The 23,954-nt window shown below is 32.1% G+C and overlaps 1 protein-coding gene across 1 annotated transcript; it reads left to right on the top strand.

Moving 5' to 3' along the window:
- Positions 1–13,356: 13,356 nt before the first annotated feature.
- On the top strand, positions 13,357–14,913 carry LOC115887175 (tigger transposable element-derived protein 6-like). Its single transcript, XM_030906519.1, has 2 exons — positions 13,357–14,017; positions 14,357–14,913. Exons 1-2 carry the CDS (start codon positions 13,357–13,359, stop codon positions 14,911–14,913), a joined length of 1,218 nt encoding a protein of 405 aa, XP_030762379.1.
- The last annotated feature ends 9,041 nt before the right edge of the window (positions 14,914–23,954 follow it).

Genomic DNA, 23,954 nt, shown 5'->3' with positions numbered 1-23,954 from the left:
CGTACTGTATTGACAATTGATAATTTCGCGTAGTTTTTGATTTGTAGCTTTTCCACGGACCATTATTTTAAATTAAATTAACAAAATTAAAAATTACAAAATTTAAAATTACGTACAGTAAACCTCACTACTCAAAGTATCGAGTCACTTACAAGCTGTCAATGCTGAAGTAAACTGTTTGCGACATTTGTGACGTTTATAGCAAAGCCGCCTATAATGATATTAATTATTTAAAAGTACTTGTCCCAACATTTAGTTGTCAGCAAATTTGTCCTTTTATGAACAAAATCCGCTACTGTAAATATGGATTGATTTACAAATTCATAAAAATATTGTCAAGTTGTTTAGGATATATGGCTATGTTTATATTTAAAAAATTAAACATATATTTTTCAGTAATTTTAAAAAACCAGGGCAGTAATTCCAAAATATGACATTGTCCCAACATATAGTTGTTAGGGCTCGTATTATCGCGACCTAGCTTGGGGATTGTTTGCTACGATCACTTATACCAGGTTCTCTCTTTTGATCAAAACAACCATAGAAAAAATACATTTATTAAATAAAAGTGTACATTTACAGGGTGGCTCATCATTGGGATTTCAAAAACCGTAAAAGATATACAGGATCGGTTAAATGGAGGCAAAGTTGCGCAATTTGATGCTCAATAAAATGCCGTATTGCGTTTTGAAAAATTCTGAATATAGTCTATAAAATGAATAACTTTGAATTTTGATCGTTATTTTTTACCAACATGGCAAATATAAAATCCCTCTGTCAAAAAAGTTACTGGTATTCTTTAAATTGAGTGCTTGAACGAATCAGATAGGTAACTCTTTTTATTTTCGTGAAATAGAAAAGGAAAATAATAAAACAAGTGACAGTTTTTCCTCTTCTTGCAAAAATCAACACGAAATGTCATAATTGTCAAAAGTAAAATGTCATCAGCTTTTGACATTTCTAAATATCAGACCAATGCCGGCTCTAATAGAACAGCCTGGGAGCGAGATTTATGACGTCACGCTAGTAGATACTACGGATTAATAAATATTATGTTGTAGAATACATGGAAAATATAATTATTCCTCGTATTTTTGGTTTGTATTTTAAAAATTATAGTTTACATGAAATATACATAATATACAGTTAATATAATATATTATATATGTGGTGTGTGGTGTGAATATTTTATATGTAATTTTGTTGTTTCTACGATTAAAATAAAGGTAAATTTGATTAAGGTTTATTATACTTAAACCTTACCGTTTTTGAAATATTTTCAATTTTGTGAAATTGCAGTAAAAATTTTAAAGCTTCATTTCCCCAAGGGTATCAATGTTTTTAATACTAAATATTTAATGAAGTTTATTTATTGATCAGTTATTGTGTTGCAATAATAAAATAATACTACCTTTTATACAGAGTGTCTAAAATTTATTTTTAAATAATTATTAGCTTCAAACGGCAATAACTTCTTTAATTTAAAATGGAATGCCCTGTATATTTTAGGAGAATCAGATGCACAATTAAATTGTCTATCAAATTGTATTATACCATTTTTTACCTATCCCTTCAAGTTTTCGTAGAAAATGCATTTTCTTATAATTTAGACCTCATTTATCAATATATCCATGGAATATTGACATTTTAGATTGTTTTTAAAGCAACAAATGTACAAAATGTACTAGACTAGTAATATTATCGTTTTTAGCAAAACGATAATATTACTAGCCGTTTTTAGCAAAACGATAATATTACTAGCCCATTTGTATGCAAAAAGAAAACTATTTAAATCTTTATAAAAGAGTATACCATTAATTAAATATAACACCATTATTTCCGCCCATATACTAATTAATTACATACTTAATTGTGTTCGTTAATAAATTATTATAAATAAATGTGGATTTGAGTCAGAAATCAATATAATAATAAGTTATCAAATTAAAGTCTCTGTTGTTATAAATAAGCATTTATTAAAAAAATGAAATATCATTTTTAAGGTGTTACTTTATCACACTGTCTAATGCCCATACAAAATTCAGTTTTTTAGTATTTGGAGCAATTATTATTAATCAACGCAAACAGTCAGTTAATGTAGTTTGAATATACTGGAATCATATTAATTGATCCTCTTTAACAAATATTTAAACAGATTTTTTTATTTTTAATGAAATAAACGAATTATATCGACAATATTAGTATCTGTACTCTTTAAAACTTTGGTACATCTTTAAAAATAATCTAAAATGTCAATAGTCCATGGGTATATTGATAAATAAGTTCTAAATTACAAGAAAATGCATTTTCTACGGAAACTTAAAGAGATAGGTAAAAAACACAAGGTCACAATTGAATTGTGCATCTGATTCTCGTATAATATTCAGGGTGTTCCATTTAAATTAAACAAGTTATTGCCGTTTGAAGCTAATAATTATTTAAAATAAATTTTTAGACACTCTGTATAAAGTAGTATTATTTTTATTATTGCAACACAATAACTGATCAGTAAATAAACTTCAGTAAATATTTAGTATTAAAAACATTGATACTCTTGGAGAAATGAAGCCTTAAAATTTTTACTGCAATTTCACAAAATTAAAAATATTTCAAAAACGGTAAGGTTTAAGTATAATAAACCTTAATCAAATTTACCTTTTTTTTTAATCGTAGAAACTAAAAATGTAATAATATACAGGGTGTTCCATTTAAAAAAATACAACTTTGATATTTTTTACTTATTTGGGACACTCTGTATCTTGTAAAATTATTTTTAAATTGTACCTCTAATAGTCCTTCATCGAACCCAAAACTTACAATTTGTAAAAATCTCATCGTTTAGCTACAATACTCCGTGTCGTATGTGGTGAACAACCCTGTATAGTCACTTTGATATTTGCCGACGTTTCGTACAGAAAATTCCATCACCAGGATATTTTATGCAAAAAAAATAAAAATGCAATACGGCATTTTATTGAGCATCAAATTGCGTAACTTTGCCTCCATTTAACCGATCCTGTATCTCTTACGGTTTCCGAAATCGCGTTACAATGCGTACAATGCGGATAAAAATATCAGAACAATTTCAGGAAATGCCAAGATTTAAGGGTATGCTCAAAGAAGTACTTACAGGAACATCTTCAACGTCTTCGCTGTCTTCTAACTAACCATTTGACTAACTACCTATTAACTAGCAACTGATTAACTGGCTGTCAAATGTAATGCAACTAACTGACCATTGTACTGACTAATCCCTTGACTGTCTTCAGCATTTCTGCAGCAACTCTCCTTATTTCCTATCTTGCTCTATAACATAATATATCTAAATTAATTTATAACAATCATTACTCTGTCAAAAATGTCAAATTACTCCAAAGTCGCATTAATTTTTCATATTTCCTTGTCCACTTAATTTCATTCGACTCGGAAAAAAGTATTCTCATTTTAGCAAGCGTAGCGATCTACTGGGAATCCCACAGCTGTCCATTAATTCCGATTTTGTCAATTTAGATTAATGGCCGATGATATTTTTTTCCACCTAAAAATCAAGGAGGAAAAAAACAATTCCGTGTCCTGTTTAGAAATTTTTAAAAAGGATTTGTTTGTTTGGCCGCCTATGATGGTTTTAAATTGATCACCGGATTATAAATGTAATACTCTTCGATTTTTTTATTAGGGTAAACGTCACAGCTTATTTGTTAGACAGCCGGTCCACTTACGACCATTTGCATGATACTACCTACCTACATATTCTATATAATATTATAAATGTTGATACGTCTATGTCTTCTTGTAAGCCTATAGAATGTGGTGTCCCTCAAGGTTCAGTACTTGGCCCTATTTGCAAATCTAGACATTAGCGGTAAAATCTGACTCTTTGCGGACGATACTAGTTTCACTTGGAGCGGCCCGTATGTTGCGGCACTATATGATACTATATCCAGTGACTTATATATAAATTCGGGTCAGAACGTCCTACGACGTTGTCCGATCCACATAACTTCCACCCTGTGCGATTTTCCCATCGATCTTCGGTCAGGTTTTTCTCGCTCATCGACCTTCTTATTCCTTCCATCCATGTTTTCTTGGGACGTCTTCTCTTTCGTTTACCAGGTGGTATCCAATGAATGACTTGTTTTGGAATTCTTTCATTGTGCATTCTCTGAACGTGGCCGTACCATATTAATTGTTTTTGTTCTATATCATTTACTATTGTTCCCTCTATTCCCACCTGTTGTCTAATGTCTTCATTTCTGATCTTATCCCTCCGTGAAATTCTCATTGCTCTTCTAATCGCGTCCATTTCTGTTGTCTCTAATTTTCTTTTATTCCTTTCAGTGAGTCGCCATGTTTCACATCCATAGAGTAATATGCTTTTAACTAGAAAGTTAACTAGTGTCTCGTATATATTATATTTCCTGTTTTTTGTAATTTCAGTGCTCCATAGAATGCCATTTATGCATCTGATAACTCTTCATGCCTGTATTACTCTGTTGTTTATTTCTCTATCGTCCTTTCCATCTCCTGTAAATATCGATCCCAGGTACCTGTAATCTTCACATGCCCTAATTTCCATATTATTGTCTAAAATAAGATTTTCTGTATTAGCTCCAATTGGAAGGTATTTTGTTTTTCTGTATTTACTGTGAGACCCCATTTAGCATATATTCTTCAATTATTTTCCGCACCATATATTCCATGTCATCTTTGTCGTTTGCAATTATGGCCTGGTCGTCTGCAAATTGCAAGGTGTATAGGCATATGTCATTTAGTTCTATACCCATTCCATTACATTTTCTTTTCCATAGATGTAAGGCCTTGGCAATATAAATTTTAAATAGTGTTGGGGATATACAGCAACCCTGTCGGAGCCCTTTAGTGATAGAAATTTCCTCTGAGAGACCGTTGACCGTTTTTATTTGTGATTTTCCTCCATGGTAAAGATTCTGTACAGCTTTTATCAGAGCTGCGTTAATTCTTGATTCGTGCAATGCTTCTCATAATATTATTATTGGCACTGTATCATTGACTTACTGTATCCAGTGACGCACCATTAAGTCTTGGTGCGATTCTCATCTCCTATGCCTCAACCTATCAAAAACTAAAGTTTTGTCATATAAAAGTACTATACAACCTATTGTACTTAATAACACCACTATTGACGTCGTGGACTCTGTGAAATTCTTAGGATTTGTTGTAGACAACTCGTTAAAATGGGACTTTCACATCGAAGCTCTATCAAAGAAACTAAGCGCTGCCTGTTTTGCGCTAAGATCAGTTTCTAAGGAACTTAACTTCTCAACCTCGAGAATAGCCTATTATGCCCTTTTTGACAGTAGCGTAACTTCAAATGTGAGGCCCCCCCGCAAGATTTTTTTGGGGCCCTTTTATTAAAATAAAAAAAACACACTAAAAAACATAATATAGCTTTATGAAGGTATATCAAGTCATTTAATATATAAAAACAAGAAATTATTACTACATAAGAAAAAATAATAATAAAGGAACATAAAAAATAAAACATTACAAAATAAATCAACATAAAACAAAACTTAGGTACTACAGGGAAACTAAATAATAAAAATAAATAAACCTAAATAGAATATTTCTATTAAAATTATGATTCAAATTAAAATAAATTAATTGGAACAAATAAAATGTAAAAAAGGAACAAATAATGCGGAGCCCCCAAAATCACGAGGCCCCCCCGCCGTTGCGGGTGCAGCGGGGCCTACGCTACGCTACTGCTTTTTGAGTCACATCTTCGTTATGCCCTTCCATTCTGGGGTACTTGCTGCGCAACAAAATTTGATCGTGTTTTCAGACTTCAAAAGAGAGCAGTTCGATATTTATTGGGACTGAACAGTAGAACTCACTGCCAGAATTTCTTTAAAAATTTGAAAATACTGACTCTTCCTTCTTTATTCGTTTTTGAATCCGTTTGCTTAATCCGCAAGCACATATCTGCTATTCCCGAAAGGCCATCTCATAACTATCCACTTAGGAATACAGAGCACGATCTTTATCTGCCAACCCCGAGCTCAGAACTAGCTAAAGGTTCAATACTGTACAATGCCAAAAAAATGTACAGGGTGTCCCATTTTGGTTGAAATCATACGGTATCTCCGTTAGTAGTAAAGATAGAAGGATGCGGATTGTATAAACCTGTACCACTTTTTTGTCAAACGGAAGATGCTACAAACAAAATTTTCACAGCCTTCTTCGTTTCTGAGCTACAGGGTCTTTTCAAAAATTTTGCAATTTGGGACACCCCCTGTATCTCTGTTATTGTTAAAGATATCGAGAAGGTAAAACTGTTTATTGTAGAACTTTTTATGCAGAATACAGTGGCGTAGTCTGTTTTCCTACGAAAAAAATATTTTTAAAAATATGAACTAAAGTTATGTTTTTTCAAATGGAACACCCTATATATTTATAAATCATATGATCTGTCTTGCTATGAACTTCTCAAAAATTTATATCACTCTATATTTATTTTTACTATTTACTGCATTATTTAAAATATGTCATTTTCTTATTAGTAGGCCATGATAAATAACAAAAAAATCAAAACGGTATTTACGAGTACTAAAATAATCTCATACACATTAAAATTTTATCTGGGATTGATATATTTTACTTTTGTAAACTGTTACCACTGAATCTATGAATATATTTTTTTTTATAACGGAATTTATTATAACGGGATGAGTTTGAAAATATCTAAATCTAAAACCTTGCATTATTAAAGCATTTTGTGTTCGATTAAAGGTGTTCGATTGTTGTAGTTACCCCGATATATTTCATATTTCAAAAATCCCCAAAATCAGAAATCGTGAACTGACAAATCCGGGAATCGGGGAAGCCATCATATGGGTTCATTGGTTCCAATTCATTTGATTTGAGAAATAATAATTTAACAAAATTCTAATATTTTCAAAGTTGTGAGGGGGAGCCCCATCTTGCTGAAAGTATATTTCACGTAAATTAGCTAAAGGAATATCTAAAATTTCCGGTACAATAGCTTCTAAGATTTACAAATAGCGGTAGAGAGTTAAGTTTCCCTGATACATCAAGAATATATTAGTGGTTCCAAAGATAAAACAAGACACAGGTAGTAGTATACTTTTAATAATTCTTCAGTTTTTCTTTTGTTATCAATCATGGACTACTAATAAATATGATCTTTTAATAAAAACTTTTAAATATTGCAGTAAATAGTGAAAATAAATATAGAGTGATATATATTTTTGAGAAGGTTATGGCATGCCAGATCATATAATTTATAAATATACATGGTGTTCTATTTAAGAAAACATAACTTTAGTTTATATCTTTAAAAATATTATTTTCGTAGAAAAACAGACTACGCTACTGTATTCTACGTAAAAGGTTCTACAATAAACAGTTTTCACTTTCTCGATAGCGTTAACAATAAGAGAGATACAGGGGGTGTCCCAAATTGCAAAATTTTCAAAAATACCCTGTAGCTCAGAAACGAAGAGGGCTATGAAAATTTTGTTTATGGCATCTTCCGTTTGACAAAAAAGTGGAACAGGTTTGTCCAAACCGCACCCTTCTATCTTCACTAATAACGGAGATACAGTATGATTTCAACCAAAATGGGACATACTGTACAATCATCTGCCTTTGAATATCAAGTCGCTTTCATTCTTTCCCACATTTCGCAAAGCTCTAAAATCATACCTACTGGAGAGACCCCTATATGCGGTAAACGACTTTTTTGTTAATGTTTAATTATGAACAATTTTGAATTTTAAAAAATTTTGGTCATCTCACTCACTGGTCAAAGGTCAAGTATTTAATATTTTAACTCTAAAAATATATCTATTTACTGCGTACTGTTCTAAAATTGTCCATGTATATTCTTTTTGTAATTTTAAAGACTTTTTTTGAATTGTATTATTTGTATTGTGTATTTTTTGTTGTTTGTATTTTTTTTGTGATTTTGTTGTTTGTGAGTGCTTTGTCGATCAAGCTGTTTTGGCTTTTTGTACAATAAAGCGTTGTTTGTTTGTTTGTTTGTTATGTACAAGTCGGTTTCTGAGAAGACTTTCTTAGCCTCGTTAGTGTGCGAAATCCGTTCTGCTTTCCAAGTGGTAACCAACTCAAGGCGGAACTCAAGAACTTGGAAGATTCCATCCGCAACCTGGAATGGAAATCTTGCAATGGTCTAGGACACTCGAAGAAGTTTCTGAGGGCTTATGATCAAGAAAAATCACAGATATTCCTGGGTCTGAGTAAGAACAATCTTCGGATTGTCACGGGGTTTTTAACAGGACACTGTCTCCTCAATGAACACCTCAGTAGATTGAAACTAAGAAGAAACGGCGAATGCAGATTCTGTGGGGAAGATGGTGAAACACCAGTACACCTCATCACTGAGTGCGCCGAGACGACAACCATTCGTGCCATGAATTTTGGTACGACTGATATTGGAGATGGAGAACTACCCTCTATAAAACCGTCCCAGATACTGGCTTTTGTCAAAGCCCTGGGACTGTATGATGAGTTATGATTCAAGAAAGGGGGACACAATGGATCCCTAAGGTCGAAGTGATTAACCCCCCTCCCACTCATTCTAAATTCTAAAAATTCTAGTGTGCGAACACAGTGCAAGCAGGTTTGCCGCTTACTGGTAGTCAGCGCCAATCTGGGCACCTATTCTTGATATCGTTCGCAACTTTCCGTATACGCATCACGTGTATTGTTATAAACAGGGTATCCCAGAAATTAGTGCAAGTATTTTAAGGGGTGGTAGACCTCGATTAGAGGTGGGAATTCTAGTTCCTTGGGAGGAACTAGTTCTTTAGTTCTAGTTCCTCCAGAAAAATAGTTCCTTGAACTAGGTCCTTAGTTCACAATAGTTCCCGACTAACATTGACATCCCCGTTGCTTGCTAATGGATTTCGTTTTCAGTCAGAACTATTCACCCCCCAGTTTACTATTCAAAATTATACAGATCATTATAATTTTTATAATGTACAAAATATAAGAAGACGTGTAATTGCATAGGTTAAAAACATATAGGTAAGTTTTATAGCAGATAAAAAATTTAAAGAAACTCAAATAAGAGTTTAAAAACTATATCACAAATCAATTGGAGGAAATAATATGAAAAATGTACGAAAAAATGTATTTTTCCCCACTTCAAGCTTTTTATTTTCGTCTAAAAATTCAGAATATCTACTTCATTTTATAAGATATTTCTTAATTTTAGGGACCTAAAGTGAAACATTCCCATAAAATATTTAAAAAAATGTGGTAATTACGCCGCGCCGGCTGTGGCAATAGACAAGGCCGAATCCATCGTCGTCGCCTTGTATTATATCGCGGATCTGCCGACTGAATAGATTCCCGTGAACTAGTCTTTTAATAGTTCCTCTATGTCCGGATCCGATAACATACGGCTGGCACTCCCCACGCCTGCCTAGCATCAATCGCGCTGGCTGATCCATACGTAAACTAGTCTTTTATTTAGTTCCTCTAGTTCCTTTAGGTCCGGATCCGATAACATACGGCATACGGCTGGCACTCCCCACTCCTGCCTAGCATCGATCGCGCTGGCCCGATCCGTGCGTACGTAAACTAGTCTTTTATTTAGTTTAGTTCCTCTAGGTCCGGATCCGATAACGTACGGCTGGCGCTCCCCACTCCTGCCTACCTCAATACTAGTTCTTTGAGAAACCAGGAACTAGTTCCTTTCATTCCGGGGTCGGAATAGTTCATTAATATATTCCGGAAAAAGTCAATAAAATATAACATTTTCTTTTTCGCAAAAAAAACTCATGGACGTATTTCTAGCGTCGAACTCTAGGTACTACCAGTTAAAATATTTGCACTTATTCCTGGGACACGCTGTATATAAAACGCTAAAACGTACGAGAAACTCTATTTTGTATTTTATTTCTGAATTGGTATTATTATACAGAAGCAACTTGTAATATTTCAATGGCCCATTTCGAATGATGGCGCCATTGTCGAAATTGTTGCACATGCCGTTACGTGTATGATATATTGCCCGCATAAATTCTCTCTTAACAATAGATAAAATATATTTTCATTTCCAGTAAGCTGCAGCCAATTTCAAATATGGCCGTTTCAACGGATCGGGGATAACTAACAGCCCCAGTTGCGGAGTTGAATGGAAAAAGTCGGCAGCTCGTGAGCGCAAGAAGTTTTTGCTGGGGACATAATGCGCTCAGACGTATCGGCAGAGTTCTCGAGGTAATATAACGAACTGAAGTAATGTCGTGCAAACCATGTTACGTGCTTATTCGGACATATTTTACTCGATAGTAATTTTTATCTACTCTGCTAGAGCTTAATGGTTTATTCCCTAGATCATATATACTTACGTGGATCCTTAAACGCCATACGATTAGCATTAAAAACGATGTCTCGAACATCGCGACATACCGTGTTATAATCTTCTACGAGCTCTAACAACTATATGTTGGGACAAGGTCATATTATGGAATTATTGCCCTGGTTTTTCAAAATGACTGAAAAATATATGTTTAATTTTTTAAATATAAACATAGCCATATATCCTAAACAACTTGACAATATTTTTATGAATTTGTAAATCAATCCATATTTACAGTAGCGGATTTTGTTCATAAAAGGACAAATTTGCCTGACAACTAAATGTTGGGACAAGTATTTTTAAATAATTAATATCATCATAGGCGGCTTTGCTATAAACGTCACAAATGTCGCAAACTGTTTACTTCAGCATTGACAGCTTGTAAGTGACTCGATACTTTGAGTAGTGAGGTTTACTGTACGTAATTTTAAATTTTGTAATTTTTAATTTTGTTAATTTAATTTAAAATAATGGTCCGTGGAAAAGCTACAAATCAAAAACTACGCGAAATTATAATTCGTCAATACAGTACGGGAAAAACAATTCGAAATATTTCTGATGATTTAAGTATTCCAAAAACCATGGTTTTTAATATAATAAAAAAATACGGCGAATCTGTCAATGTAGACGTTAGAGGTAAAAGTTCGGGAAGGCCAAAAGTTGTATCTCAGAGAGATTTACGAAATTTAGTAAAATATTGCAAGTCTGCGAGAAGAAGCACTCTTCGCGAAGTAACAATTAAATGGAATACTGCAACTGGTTTAAATATATCAAGAAAATGTTGCCGAATATATATCCACAAATGCGGTCTGGGGTTTTACAAGGTAAACTTTATTTTGTGTGGATGATCAATTACCTGAAGATTATTGATACAAATTCTTATTTAGGCCAAAGAAAAACCGCTACTGACAGAAATTCAAATAAAAAACCGCTACAATTTGGCAAAATCTAAATTATCGTGGACACAAAATGATTGGAATAAGGTCATATTTAGCGATGAGTCTAAATTTGATGGTTGCGTGGGAGATCATCGAAAACGAATAATACGAAATAAAGCAGAAGCCTTTCATAAAGATTGCTTAAAGAGGGTTGTTAAATTTCCTAAGGGGATTATGGTTTGGGGTTGCATGTCAGCAAGAGGTTTGGGCAAATTAAAATATCAACATATTCTTGAGACCTCACTTTTGCCTAGTGCTCAAGAATTGTTTCCAAACGAAGACTATATTTTCCAACAAGATGGAGCATCGAGCCATTCAGCAAGATCAACTAAAAATTGGTTCGGTAATAATAATATAAAAGTGCTATCCCATCCTTCAAGTAGTCCGGACCTCATTGTTATAGAAACTGTGTGGCATAAAATGAAGCAATATTTAAGAAACCACCCTGAACGAACAATTTTTGATTTGCGGACAAAACTGCAGGAAATTTGGGATAATTTTTCTCCTCAAATGTGCCAATCTTTGGTAAATACAATGCCATTAAGAGTTCAGGCAGTTGTTAAGGAGAAAAGTGATGTAACTCCGTATTAAACAAATTTCTTGTTGTGCTGTCCCAATATAATATAGTTGTCCGCAAATTTGGCTTGATTTTGTCAAAATAAGCTATTATCAAAAGTGATTTGTTTGCAAAGTTATAAAAATATAGTAAAATTGTCTAGATCATATTGTAACGTTTGTTTTAATAAACAAAATAAATTTAGTCTGTTTCTCATAAAAAAACACGAAATGTTACACGTTTTGTAAGTGCTTTAACCTAAAAGTGCCCATAAGTTTTTTTATTTATCATGATTTTTGTGTGTGTTTTTTTAGACTCTAATAACAATTCATCAATGGAATTTAAGTGGAGTGTATTTTTGGTGCTATGCTTCATCTTTGTTGTGTTCCTGGTTGCAAAGATAACTATACTAGGCAGCCTAAAGTGTCCGAAAGAGCAAGGAAAGTGGGTACGAGTTATAAATCAAGACAATTCTATTGAAAATATCTTTAATAAATTTAAAAATAATATTATCCCAGGCTTGTATATAAGAAAACTGGACAATTATGTTTATTTTATTCATATTGTGGAATCTCCACTCCCAAGTGTCGTTGGTTCAGGTTCAATAGATTCAAACACATAAAATTCACACACATAAATGATATGCATCGAGTATTTCCTTTCTAAATATCATAAAAACGGTTGCTCGTAGAAATATTTAACAAGGCACATTTTTTACGTAAAAAAATCACGAAAATGTATATTCTTTTACTCAGTAGTTTTATACAGGTACAGACAAAAAGTTATTACTCTTCAAAACAGTTAAAACACATGTAGTTGGCGCCCCCTACAAATAGGAGTCATACTGACATCAAAACCAAATTTCTTCTGTCAAAAAACTCCCAGATATCAATTTTCATCCAAATATTGACGTTACTTCAGAAATTATTTGGAAAAAATCGAAATAAATATAAAACTTCTACATTAACTAAGCCCATTTTAGGACATACATTTATACGAAGTTTTTACTTATTTTTATTTGCAGAATATACCGCCGAAGTTTCCGGAATATTAGACCACCCTGTATACAGTAAAACTTCCCATTTCGGCCACTTCTAAAAAGCGGTCACTTCTGTTAGCGGTCAATTTTCAGTTGTTTGAATTAATCTTAGGGGAATTCCTATATTAAAATATTTCTTAATAACGTTAATTCCGAAAGCGGTCACCGGCCGCTTCAAAGGTACATTTTAGGGAAAAACCCATTAAATTTATTGCCCCAATACCGGCCAAAAACCGAACCCTTCGAACCTTTTTTTTATCTAACAAGAGCTGTTTCAGGACACTTTAGGAAATTCCAAGCAATAAACATTTATAATTTGTTTGAGAAGTAGGTACAGAGAGTGACAAATACAATACAAATTCGTCAGTAGTTTGCTGAAATTTTTGGGAGATATAGAATCAGTTTAGTTTCTTACTCTGAAAGAACAGCAACCATGTCTTTGAAACGTAAACGTTTGTCTATTAAAGAGAAATTAAATATTGTCGCGGAAAGTGAAAAATATAACAGCAGTGCTCGAAAGTTGGCGGAAAAGTTTGGTGTTGGAAGAACGCAAGTGAACGACATTTTAAAAAACAAAGTGGAATTAAAAAAAATGTTTGAAGAAGAAGGATGCAATGCAGATAAAAAACGAAAGTTTCCTAAAACAGAAGGATTTGCAATCGATCAACTAGTTTACGAATGGTTTTGTAAGGCAAGGAACAAAAACATACCCATATCGGGAACCTTAATTCGGGAAAAAGCTCTTGAGGTATCTACATCCTTGAAACTTAGTGAATTTAAGGCTTCAACTGGCTGGTTAAATAAGTTTTGCAAGAGACATAATATTAACTTCAAAACAATTTGTGGTGAGTCTGCAGATGTGGATGAAGTGACTGTTGAAGACTGGAAAACAAAATTAACAGCAATCATTAAGGAATACGACACTAAAGACATTTTTAATGCAGACGAAACAGGGCTTTATTATATGGCAATGCCAAACAAAACCTTTGCTTTAAAGAATGATAAATGTGCTGGCAAAAAATCAGCTAAACAACGAGTGACACTGCTTTTCTGTTGCAGCATGCATGGTGAGAAGGAAAATCCGCTAGTTATAGGTAAGAGCAAAAACCCGAGATGTTTTAAAGGAGCGCATGTAGATAAATTGCCGATAGAATGGGTATCCAACAAAAAAGCTTGGATGACGACAGATATAATGACATCTTGGCTCAAAACCTTTGACACCAAAATGAAACGGCAGGGTAGAAAAGTTCTTTTATTTTTGGATAATGCCACGTCTCACCCAAAAATAGAACTTGAAAATGTTCGTATAATTTTTTTTCCTCCAAATACGACATCTCATTGCCAGCCGTTGGACCAAGGAATTATTCAAAATTTTAAATTAAAATATCGTCAATTTTTTATTAAAAGACTTTTGACTTTTACTAATACCGAAGAAACGATGGAAAAGGCTAAAGAGAGCATAAATTTGGCAAGTACTATGGTGTGGATAAGTACAGCATGGAAAAATGTTACATCGAACACTATAAAAAAATGTTTCCAAAAAGCGGGATTTGCAACCGTCAAAGGGGACGATGCATTTGACGAAGAGGACGACATTCCTTTAAGTCAGTTATCTTCAATTTTAAAAAACATGCCAGGAAGTCCAGATCTTAAAGAATATCTGACAGTCGATTCAGATGTCCCTACGGAAAATCCTAGTTTAGAGATGCAGGGAATAATCCAGGAATTTACAAACAACAAGGACAGACAGGACTCCACTCAAGCCGAAGAGGAAGAAGATGAAGGCCAAGACATTCTGTGTTCATCTATAAATAATATGAGTGAAGTATGTGAAAAATTAAGAGACATTCAGAATTTTTTGGTGATTCAAAACAAAGACGAACTAGCGGTTGATATTGCCCATACTTTGATGAAATTTGAAAGTGAAATTACAAAAATCAAAATTAAAAATTTAAAGCAGACTACCATTAATCAGTTTTTCACCATATAAAATAAGGTTATCGTTTTGTAACTTTTTAAAGTCAATTGTACATATGTATATAAGAATACCTATGTGTAAAATACATATGTATACATTGTAAGTTTTTTTTCAAAAATTCTTATGTAATAAAGTTTTTTTTGTAACAACTGAATTATTTTTTTGTGCCAAAAATTCTGAAAAAACTGAAGATCATTTATTAACACTTATTGTGTGTTTGTACTACATGCTCGTACTTAATTTTAATTACTTTGCACGTTTCCAAAATAAAGGCATTTTACATTGGTATCTGTATTTTATTGTTCCCAATAGTGGCCACTTCCCTTAACGGCCACATTCCTTTGAAAATTTTTGTGGCCGCTATATGGAAGTTTTACTGTATTATAATGTTATAGAAGATTTATTAAAGTTTCTTCCTTATTACTTGACAAAAATTGATTGAAGTTTTGCTTCGAACGTGATCGAAAACAAACAAAGTGAAATTCGTTTTCCCCATACACATATTCCCTTCTCCTTCTTTTCTCTATCTTAACCAGAGTTTACCTCGCCGTATCTATCCAGTGTTTTCCAGCGCACCCAACCTGCTAACATTTTACTTACACACAAAGTTCGCGGTACGCTTTATCCAATATTTTCGAGGTCGCGTAAAAGCTTCTTCCTACTTGTTTGCCCCGGCTTTAAACTCGCGCTTGGAAATTTGTCCGGAATCCAGTTTGGATTATCCAGTTTAGTAAAGAACATGGCACCGCGGTCTGCCGTTTATAAGTAAACATTCTGGCGAAGAAACAAGAAAATGCATACGAAGGAAAGGATGTGCTTTAAAACGTGAAACAAACAAACTTGTTTTACATGTGTATTTTATACCATATGATCGAAAAAAAATAATAATATAATAAATAAATAACGCTTTATTGTGCAAAAAGCCAAAATAGCTTCATCGACAAAGCATTTACAAAACAAAAAATATAGAAATAATAAAAAATATACATTACAAATCATACAATTCAGAAAAATTTAAGTCATTAAAATTACAAATAGAACATACATGGACATTGCAGAACGCAAAGAAAGGCGTATCAATAAAATTTTACAATAGGAAAATTGTAAATGGATATAATTTTAAGAGTTATAAAATATTAAATACTCGACCATAGATTTAAAATAAAATATAGACTGAGCATCTCATTCATAAATAGCTGGAACATGCGGTCAGACAACGTCTTGTTATTGTTGTGTTATTGTTTTAGGTTATAACGAGTGCGACACGAGCGATAGATAGGTTGTCTCTGTCGTAACGGTCGTTCCCTGACGACTCTGCCGAGAAACACAACACTGTCTTTCGTTTCTCAAGTACACCTGAACTCTCCGTATCATAGCCGGGTAACTTTTTTATTTTAATGAAGCTATAATTAAATTAAAAATGTATTGTATTTAAATATTTTATTAAGATTTAGGACAGGTTTTTTGAATAAAAGTTTAGAAAAAAACGTCTTAGAGTCCAAAAAGGATAAAAATAATAAAATACACGTTATAGAAGAAATTTTATAATCGAAATTAGGTAATTTTTGAAATTAATATAATAAATTATTAATTTTAGTCAAACATTTACAACCCCTAATATTAATCAAAACAGGATCTATTTCACAGATATAATAGAATCGGCGACAGGGAGAGAAAAAAAAATATGATTTTTGTAATTTTTTTTCTGGTTAAGTGACGTATTATTATGTAAATTAGAGAAAACATAAATCTGTTCCATTAAAGCAAGGAAGGTGATAGGAAGTGGATAATATGAAAACTACATTTATTTAACTCGATACTGCCTTTATTATACCGGGTGCGTTCCAAAAGTGGCTCATCCTCATAATTTTTTTATATTTTCAAATAAAAAATTACATAAATTAGGATTGATTGACGCATTCAATTGTTTTTGGTCACTTCCTGTTTCACCGGAAATGAATATAACTTTTAATTTTTAAATGGCACCCTCGGTATATTTCTACTTTATTCGATAGAAAATGATAACAATTTAATTTTTAATAATAATATTGATTTCTGAATAGAATGACATAGCATAATATGTCAACTTTTGACATTTTCGCATATGGTTTAATTGTAATTGTAACACGCGGTTCATAACGACAATTTGACTCGAAATACCAAGTGTGTGGTATCAATATATTCATAAAAAAATGCTTTTTCCAAATATGCTAATGAGTCTCCCTTGTTCCATTTGAAAAAATTGACATATGTATGATTAAAACTACGATTTGTACATCTTTTAACCGGCCTAAACAAGACACGAAACCCATTAGACGATCAAAACTATTTTTCCAAGGCTCCTTGATTAAAACTTAGTGTTTTTAACAACACCATGGCACCCTAGATTGAAATTTAAAATACGATTTGTTTTTAAGCGACAATGTCAAAAGTTGACATATGATAGTCATTCTATTCAGAGTGTCATTTTTTATCGAATAAAGTAGCAATATACCGAGGGTGCCTTTAAAAATCAAAAGATGTAATCATTTCGGTGAAACAGGAAGAGACCAAAAACAATTGAATACGTCAATAAATCCTAATTTATGTCATATACCTACTAACATACAATTTTTTTTTGTATCTGAAAAAATAAAAAAGTTATAGGGGTGAGCCACTTTTGAGACGACCCGGTATCTTAAAAAATATTGTTTCATAATGTAATATCATTTTAAAATTCTTGTATGTTATTTTAGATTCTGAAGATAATTTTAGAATAAACCGGAATATATTTTTAATAAAAACATTATTAATTATTAACAGGGTTATAATTATGATTTTGTTACAATGTAAGTAAGTCAATATTATAATGTAAGAAAAAAAATTCAGTTTTTACATTTTACTAAAATATTATCTAAATAAGCGCCTTTCTACAACAACGCCACTGACTCCTAATGGGTAAATTGAGAGTTGCCTACCGGTCGAACGTCGTTTCAAGACTTAATTGGATTATTTAAGTCAAATTTCTTGCAAATTAGGCACTGGCGAACCATATTTTATAGTTCTTGAACAGAAAAAGTCAATAAAATAAACACTTAAGGACTACAAGCTAAGAAAATGCGTTAATACAGCCGGGGAGATAGCGGCAACAAAGCTTTACCGCACACGTGCAACACGTACTACTACAAGGTAATAAATGAATGAATAGGCTCCCTCGCCTCTAATCGGTGTTGTCATATTGTAAAGAACTTATCCTTTTTAAACAGTATCCGACTTATAATTTAGTAGTATAAGGACTATTTAATACATCTCTGGAATATTAAAACCTACTTTATTAAACTGTAGTATTAATATCTCAATATAAGTGTATAACAAGAAAAAAAAATATTGATAATATTAAAGACGTGACAACATAGGCTGGATGAGGAAGGCTCGGTCGACTGTACCCAGAAGTAAACATGTGTACAAAAAAGGTTGTTTGTCCGCGTTGAGATGTAAATAGTGTAGTCTATATTTTATTTTAAGTCTATGTACTCGACTTTTGACCAGTGTGTGAGATGATCAAAATTTTAAAATTCAAAATTGTTCATTATTAAACATCAACAAAAAAGTCGTTTACCGCATATACGGCTATCTCCAGTAAGTATGATTTCAGAGCTTTACGAAATGCGGGAAAGAATGAAAGTGACTTGATATTCAAAGGCAGATGATTGTACATTTTTTGGCATTGTAAAGTATTGAGCTTTTAACTAGTTCTGAGCTTGGGGTTGGCAGTGGATAGTTGTGAGGTGGCCCTTCGAGAATAGCAGATATGTGAAAAATAGCAGATATATGAAAAACGACGACGTCCAGTTGGCTGGGAAATGACGATCGATGACATTTCCCATATAAATTTACATATAAAATGACAGCGATCTTCATTTCGTAGCCATCGCTGACGGGAATCAAATCCCTCAAGTAGCAGGACACCTGGTAAGAAAGATGGACCACAGATGGAGCACAAAAATTACAGCATAGTACCCGCGAGGAATTAAGATTACAGCGGTCTTCACAATTTGATTTGTCTACGGACTTCTCAGAGTAACCATTCCGAAACAAATCCGTTTTAATATTATTTAATTCAACATTAAGCCCACGGCCACACGGTTTTTGCGATTTTACCGTTTTAAGCTCTTTTTTCGATTTGTGTCCATTAAAAACACGCAAAAGACGTGGCAGGTCTGCAGTTTCTATCAAGATGTCAATTAGTAACGTCACAAGCTCGTGGATTCCCGGCCCGTCCAACAATCAATCCTGTGAGAAAGAGATAGGCGAGATCGGCGCGGTTAGCGTTGAAGAGACGAAGATAAAAGATGCTGGGATTGAATTGTGGACGGGCCGGGGCATATATTCGGAGACAAACACAATCTACTGCTAGTGCCAGTGGTGTGTGTAAAAATAGTAATTATTACATATTTACCACTTATTTTACGAATTTTAGTTTATATGTGTATAGTTTTTTATGTTGTAGTGTTGTGATTAATACTTGTTATAACTATAATATAATATAATATAATAAATAGTTATAATTATATAATAGAATAGTAAATATTTCTAGTTGCTAATGCAATTATAGGACATGATTTATGAGACATTTTGGAATGAAACTTCTTTACGCGCGCTGGGAGTAAACATTGAAGGTCGTGACATGCGACCTAGTGAGACGGCTCTGACACACGAGCTCGACGTGTATTTGTGAGCAGTCCACATGTTTATCAAAAATATTTATATTTTAATACGAATTTTGTAAAAGTGAATCAAATAATTATATGTAAAAAAAATATTTGTTACACGTAAAAAACTATTGTTAATATTTTACGCGAATAAAACTGTTACACGTAAAAAACTATTTTTAAGCGTATAAAACTATTTGTTACTGGTAGAAAACTATTTTTTACGCGTATAAAACTATTTGTTACGTGTAAAAATCTATTTGTTACACGTAAAAAACGCGTCAAAAACTTATTGTTTCTAGTAAAAAACCTTTTGTTAGGCAAAAAAAAAATATTTTTTACGTGTAAAAAACTATTTGTTACAGGTAAAAAACTAATTTTTACGCGTCAAAAACTTATTGTTTCTGGTAGAAAACCTTTCTTACACAAAAAGAAATATTTTTTACGTGTAAAAAACTATTTGTTACACCTAAAAAACTAATTTTTGCGCGTCAAAAACTTATTGTTTCTGGTAAAAAACTTTTTTACCCAAAAAAAAATATTTTTTACCTGTCAAAAACTATTTGTTATTCGTAAAAAGTTATTTTTTCACGCGTCAAAAACTTATTGTTTCTAGTAAAAAACCTTTTGTTACGCAAAGAAAAATATTTGTTACGTGTAAAAATATATTTGTTACACGTAAAAAACTAATTTTTGCGCGTCAAAAACGTATTGTTTCTGGTAAAAAACTTTTTTACCCAAAAAAAAAATATTTTTTACCTGTAAAAAACTATTTGTTATACGTAAAAAGTTATTTTTTTACGCGTCAAAAACTTGTTGTTTCTAGTAAAAAACTTTTTGTTAGGCAAAAAAAATATTTTTTACGTGTAAAAAACTATTTGTTACAGGTAAAAAACTAATTTTAACGCGTCAAAAACTTATTGTTTCTGGTAGAAAACCTTTCTTACACAAAAAAAAATATTTTTTACGTGTAAAAAACTATTTGTTACACCTAAAAAACTAATTTTTGCGCGTCAAAAACTTATTGTTTTTGGTAAAAACCTTTTTTACCTAAAAAAAAAATATTTTTTACCTGTAAAAACTATTTGTTATACGTAAAAGTTATTTTTTTACGCGTCAAAAACTTATTGTTTCTAGTAAAAACCTTTTGTTAGGCAAAAATATTTTTTACGTGTAAAAACTATTTGTTACAGGTAAAAACTAATTTTAACGCGTCAAAACTTATTGTTTCTGGTAGAAAACCTTTCTTACACAAAAAAAATATTTTTACGTGTAAAAACTATCTGTTACACCTAAAAACTAATTTTTGCGCGTCAAAAACTTATTGTTTTTGGTAAAAACTTTTTACCTAAAAAAAAATATTTTTACCTGTAAAAAACTATTTGTTATACGTAAAACGTTATTTTTTACGCGTCAAAAACTTATTGTTTCTAGTAAAAACCTTTTGTTAGGCAAAAAAATATTTTTACGTGTAAAAACTATTTGTTACAGGTAAAAAACTAATTTTTACGCGTCAAAAACTTATTGTTTCTGGTAGAAAACCTTTCTTACACAAAAAAAAATATTTTTTACGTGTAAAAAACTATTTGTTACACGTAAAAAACTAATTTTTGCGCGTCAAAAACTTATTGTTTCTGGTAAAAAAATTTTTTACCCAAAAAAAAATATTTTTTACCTGTAAAAAACTATTTGTTATACGAAAAAAGTTATTTTTTTACGCGTCAAAAACCTTTTGTTAGGCACAAAAAATATTTTTTACGTGTAAAAAACTAGTTGTTACAGGTAAAAAACTAATTTTTACGCGTCAAAAACTTATTGTTAGAAAACCTTTCTTACACAAAAAAAAATATTTTTTAGGTGTAAAAAACTATTTGTTATACGTAAAAAGTTATTTTTTTACGCGTCAAAAACTTATTGTTTCTAGTAAAAAACCTTTTGTTACACAAAAAAAAATATTTGTTACGTGTAAAAATATATTTGTTACACGTAAAAAACTTTTTTGCGCGTCAAAAACTTATTGTTTCTGATAGAAAACCTTTCTTACACAAAAAAAATATTTTTTACGTGTAAAAAACTATTTGTTACACGTAAAAAACTAATTTTAAGCGACAAAAACTTATTGTTTCTGGTAAAAAAAACTTTTTTGCCCAAAAAAATATTTTTTACGTGTAAAAAAACTATTTGTTTCACGTAAAAAACTATTTTTTACACGTCAAAAACTATTTGTTTCTGTTAAAAAAAAACTTTTTTACGCAGAAAAAAACACTTTTTATGCATAAAAACTATTTTTTACGCGTAAGAAAATATTTCTTTAATTTATTACTTTTTCAACATTTCAAACTACACTTTTTCAAACATTTCCTTCAAATTTTTGAATTTAATAGAATCTACCTAAACAGTAGATGTTCTTTATAAAAATATTTTTAGTTAATACCCTAAAATGAAAAAAAAATGCATAATATTTAATTTATTTGTATTGTATTATTAAATATTACGTTCGCCTATGACGGGGTCTCATAGAAAACGCTAAAGACGCTACCGAAAACAAATTGATTTGTTTTCATTTGCGTTTTTTGCGAGACACGCCGAACGCTACACGCTTTTGGTGTGGCCACTCCTATATAATCCTGTTATTTTGTTTTAGTCGCTAAAGACGCTTCACGCTAAAAACGCAAAAAACGCTTTCTGTGTGGCCGTGGGCTAATGCTTGGTCACTGCATATGGTATTTGCTAGATGACATAAAGTTTTAGATATTCCTTTTTTAGTTGCTTCAGAATAATTTGATTCAAAACTTAAATACTGTCCCGTATGTGTAGGTTTTCTGTATACAGAAGTCCCAATAAATTCCCCATTTCTGCTAGATACGACAGACAGAAGTTTTTTCTCTTTCTCAATCGTAAATTTGATGGAATGATTTTGTGAGTTGAGATGATTGAGGAAGGAATTCAGATGTCTATCGGTTCCATTCCTGATTAAAAATGTGTCGTCAGCATATCGAAGCCAGATTTTAGGTTTGACGACTGCAGAGCTAATGGCATGGGTCTCAAAGCATTCCAAATACCTATATATTAGCTATCACTGGAGTGAGCAAGGAAGCCATCGGTAGACCATCATTTTGAGCATAAAACTTATCTTTAACTTGAAAGTAAGAAATATGCAGACTGCACCTCAATAGTTCCATCACTCTCCTAAGAGGCAGCAAAGTTCTTTCTGAAAATGTTATGTCTGCCCTCGATCTAGCCTCGACAAGATCTAACAATTCCTTCAAGGAGGCGTTAGTATATAAATTTTCAGGAGAAATTTTCTGCAACCGAAAGGTTGTGTTAATAAAAAAATAAAGACAAAGTCCGAAATTCTTTTAATTTCAATACTGAATTATTGTCTACCACATTCAAAGTAACGAGATTTTCACGTTTCGACTCCAACAAGCCGTTCCATTGATCGTTTCAAATTTACCGTGCAAAATAATGTAATAAATTGCTTATTTTATCAATCAACGGTAAAACTTTATGTGTAGACGGAGCCTAAGTAATGTATTTTCGAATTATTTTAAATTTTACGGTTATTATAATTTAATTTTATTAGTCCGACGGAGTTTCCGAACTACAACGGGATTTCGTAAGGGAATAAAATAAAATTTAAATATATCGGGAATTTATCGATAATTGCATTATATTTTATTTATATCGGGTTTATTCCTGTATATTGGAAAAACACGCGCGATGTGTTTTTGTATGCCGTTTTGCATACGTATAAAAACATTTATTATTGAATATACAGTTTTTTTCTCAATTGAAAATTATTGCATTTGTTCAATCAAATTTGATTAGAGCGTTTATTTTTTTTTTTTTCGCGTATTATACAGGGTCAGCCTTAAGCCCCATACTCACACTTCGCTACTTCACTTCGTTCCTTCCTCGCGTCCCTTCGTCCAAAAATCATATATTTACTATGGGAAAATGTCGATTTTATGCGACTGTGTGTTCCTTCCTCCTTCGTCAAAACGCTACTTCGTCCGTTTACTTCCTCGAAACGCTCCTTCCACGTACTGTCGGTTTTTGGACGAAGTAGCAAAGGAATTATCACGAACACAAAAAAAATATTAAAATATATAAAATATATAAATCGATCTTGGATTTCATTCGTAGTTGATTTCTTGATTTGGCAGTACGTCTGTACAGGGTGTCCCATTTTCGTGTGTTTTGCAGGGTTTCTCGTTTATGAGTCGAAATACAAAGATGCGGTTTTCACATTACATTGTTACTTTTTTATGAAACTAAAGATGCTACATACATATATGTCCTAGCTCTCTTACTTCCTAAAATACAGGACGAATCTGGAATTATTGCATTTTTCGATCC

Source organism: Sitophilus oryzae, unplaced genomic scaffold (genome assembly GCF_002938485.1).
Source record: "Sitophilus oryzae breed Bouriz unplaced genomic scaffold, Soryzae_2.0 scaffold_552_pilon_pilon, whole genome shotgun sequence".
In the NCBI taxonomy this organism is placed as follows: Eukaryota; Metazoa; Arthropoda; class Insecta; order Coleoptera; family Curculionidae; genus Sitophilus; species Sitophilus oryzae.
Note: the sequence above shows the minus strand (reverse complement) of the source record. Positions and strands in the feature narration are given on the sequence as shown.

Excerpts from the sequence above, each read along its gene's own strand:
- LOC115887175 (XM_030906519.1), top strand. The coding sequence starts at position 13,357 with ATGTCTTTGAAACGTAAACGTTTGTCTATTAAAGAGAAATTAAATATT. Across the intron at positions 14,018-14,356 it reads GGAAAATCCGCTAGTTATAG|AAACGATGGAAAAGGCTAAA; the intron begins GTAAGAGCAAAA and ends CTAATACCGAAG.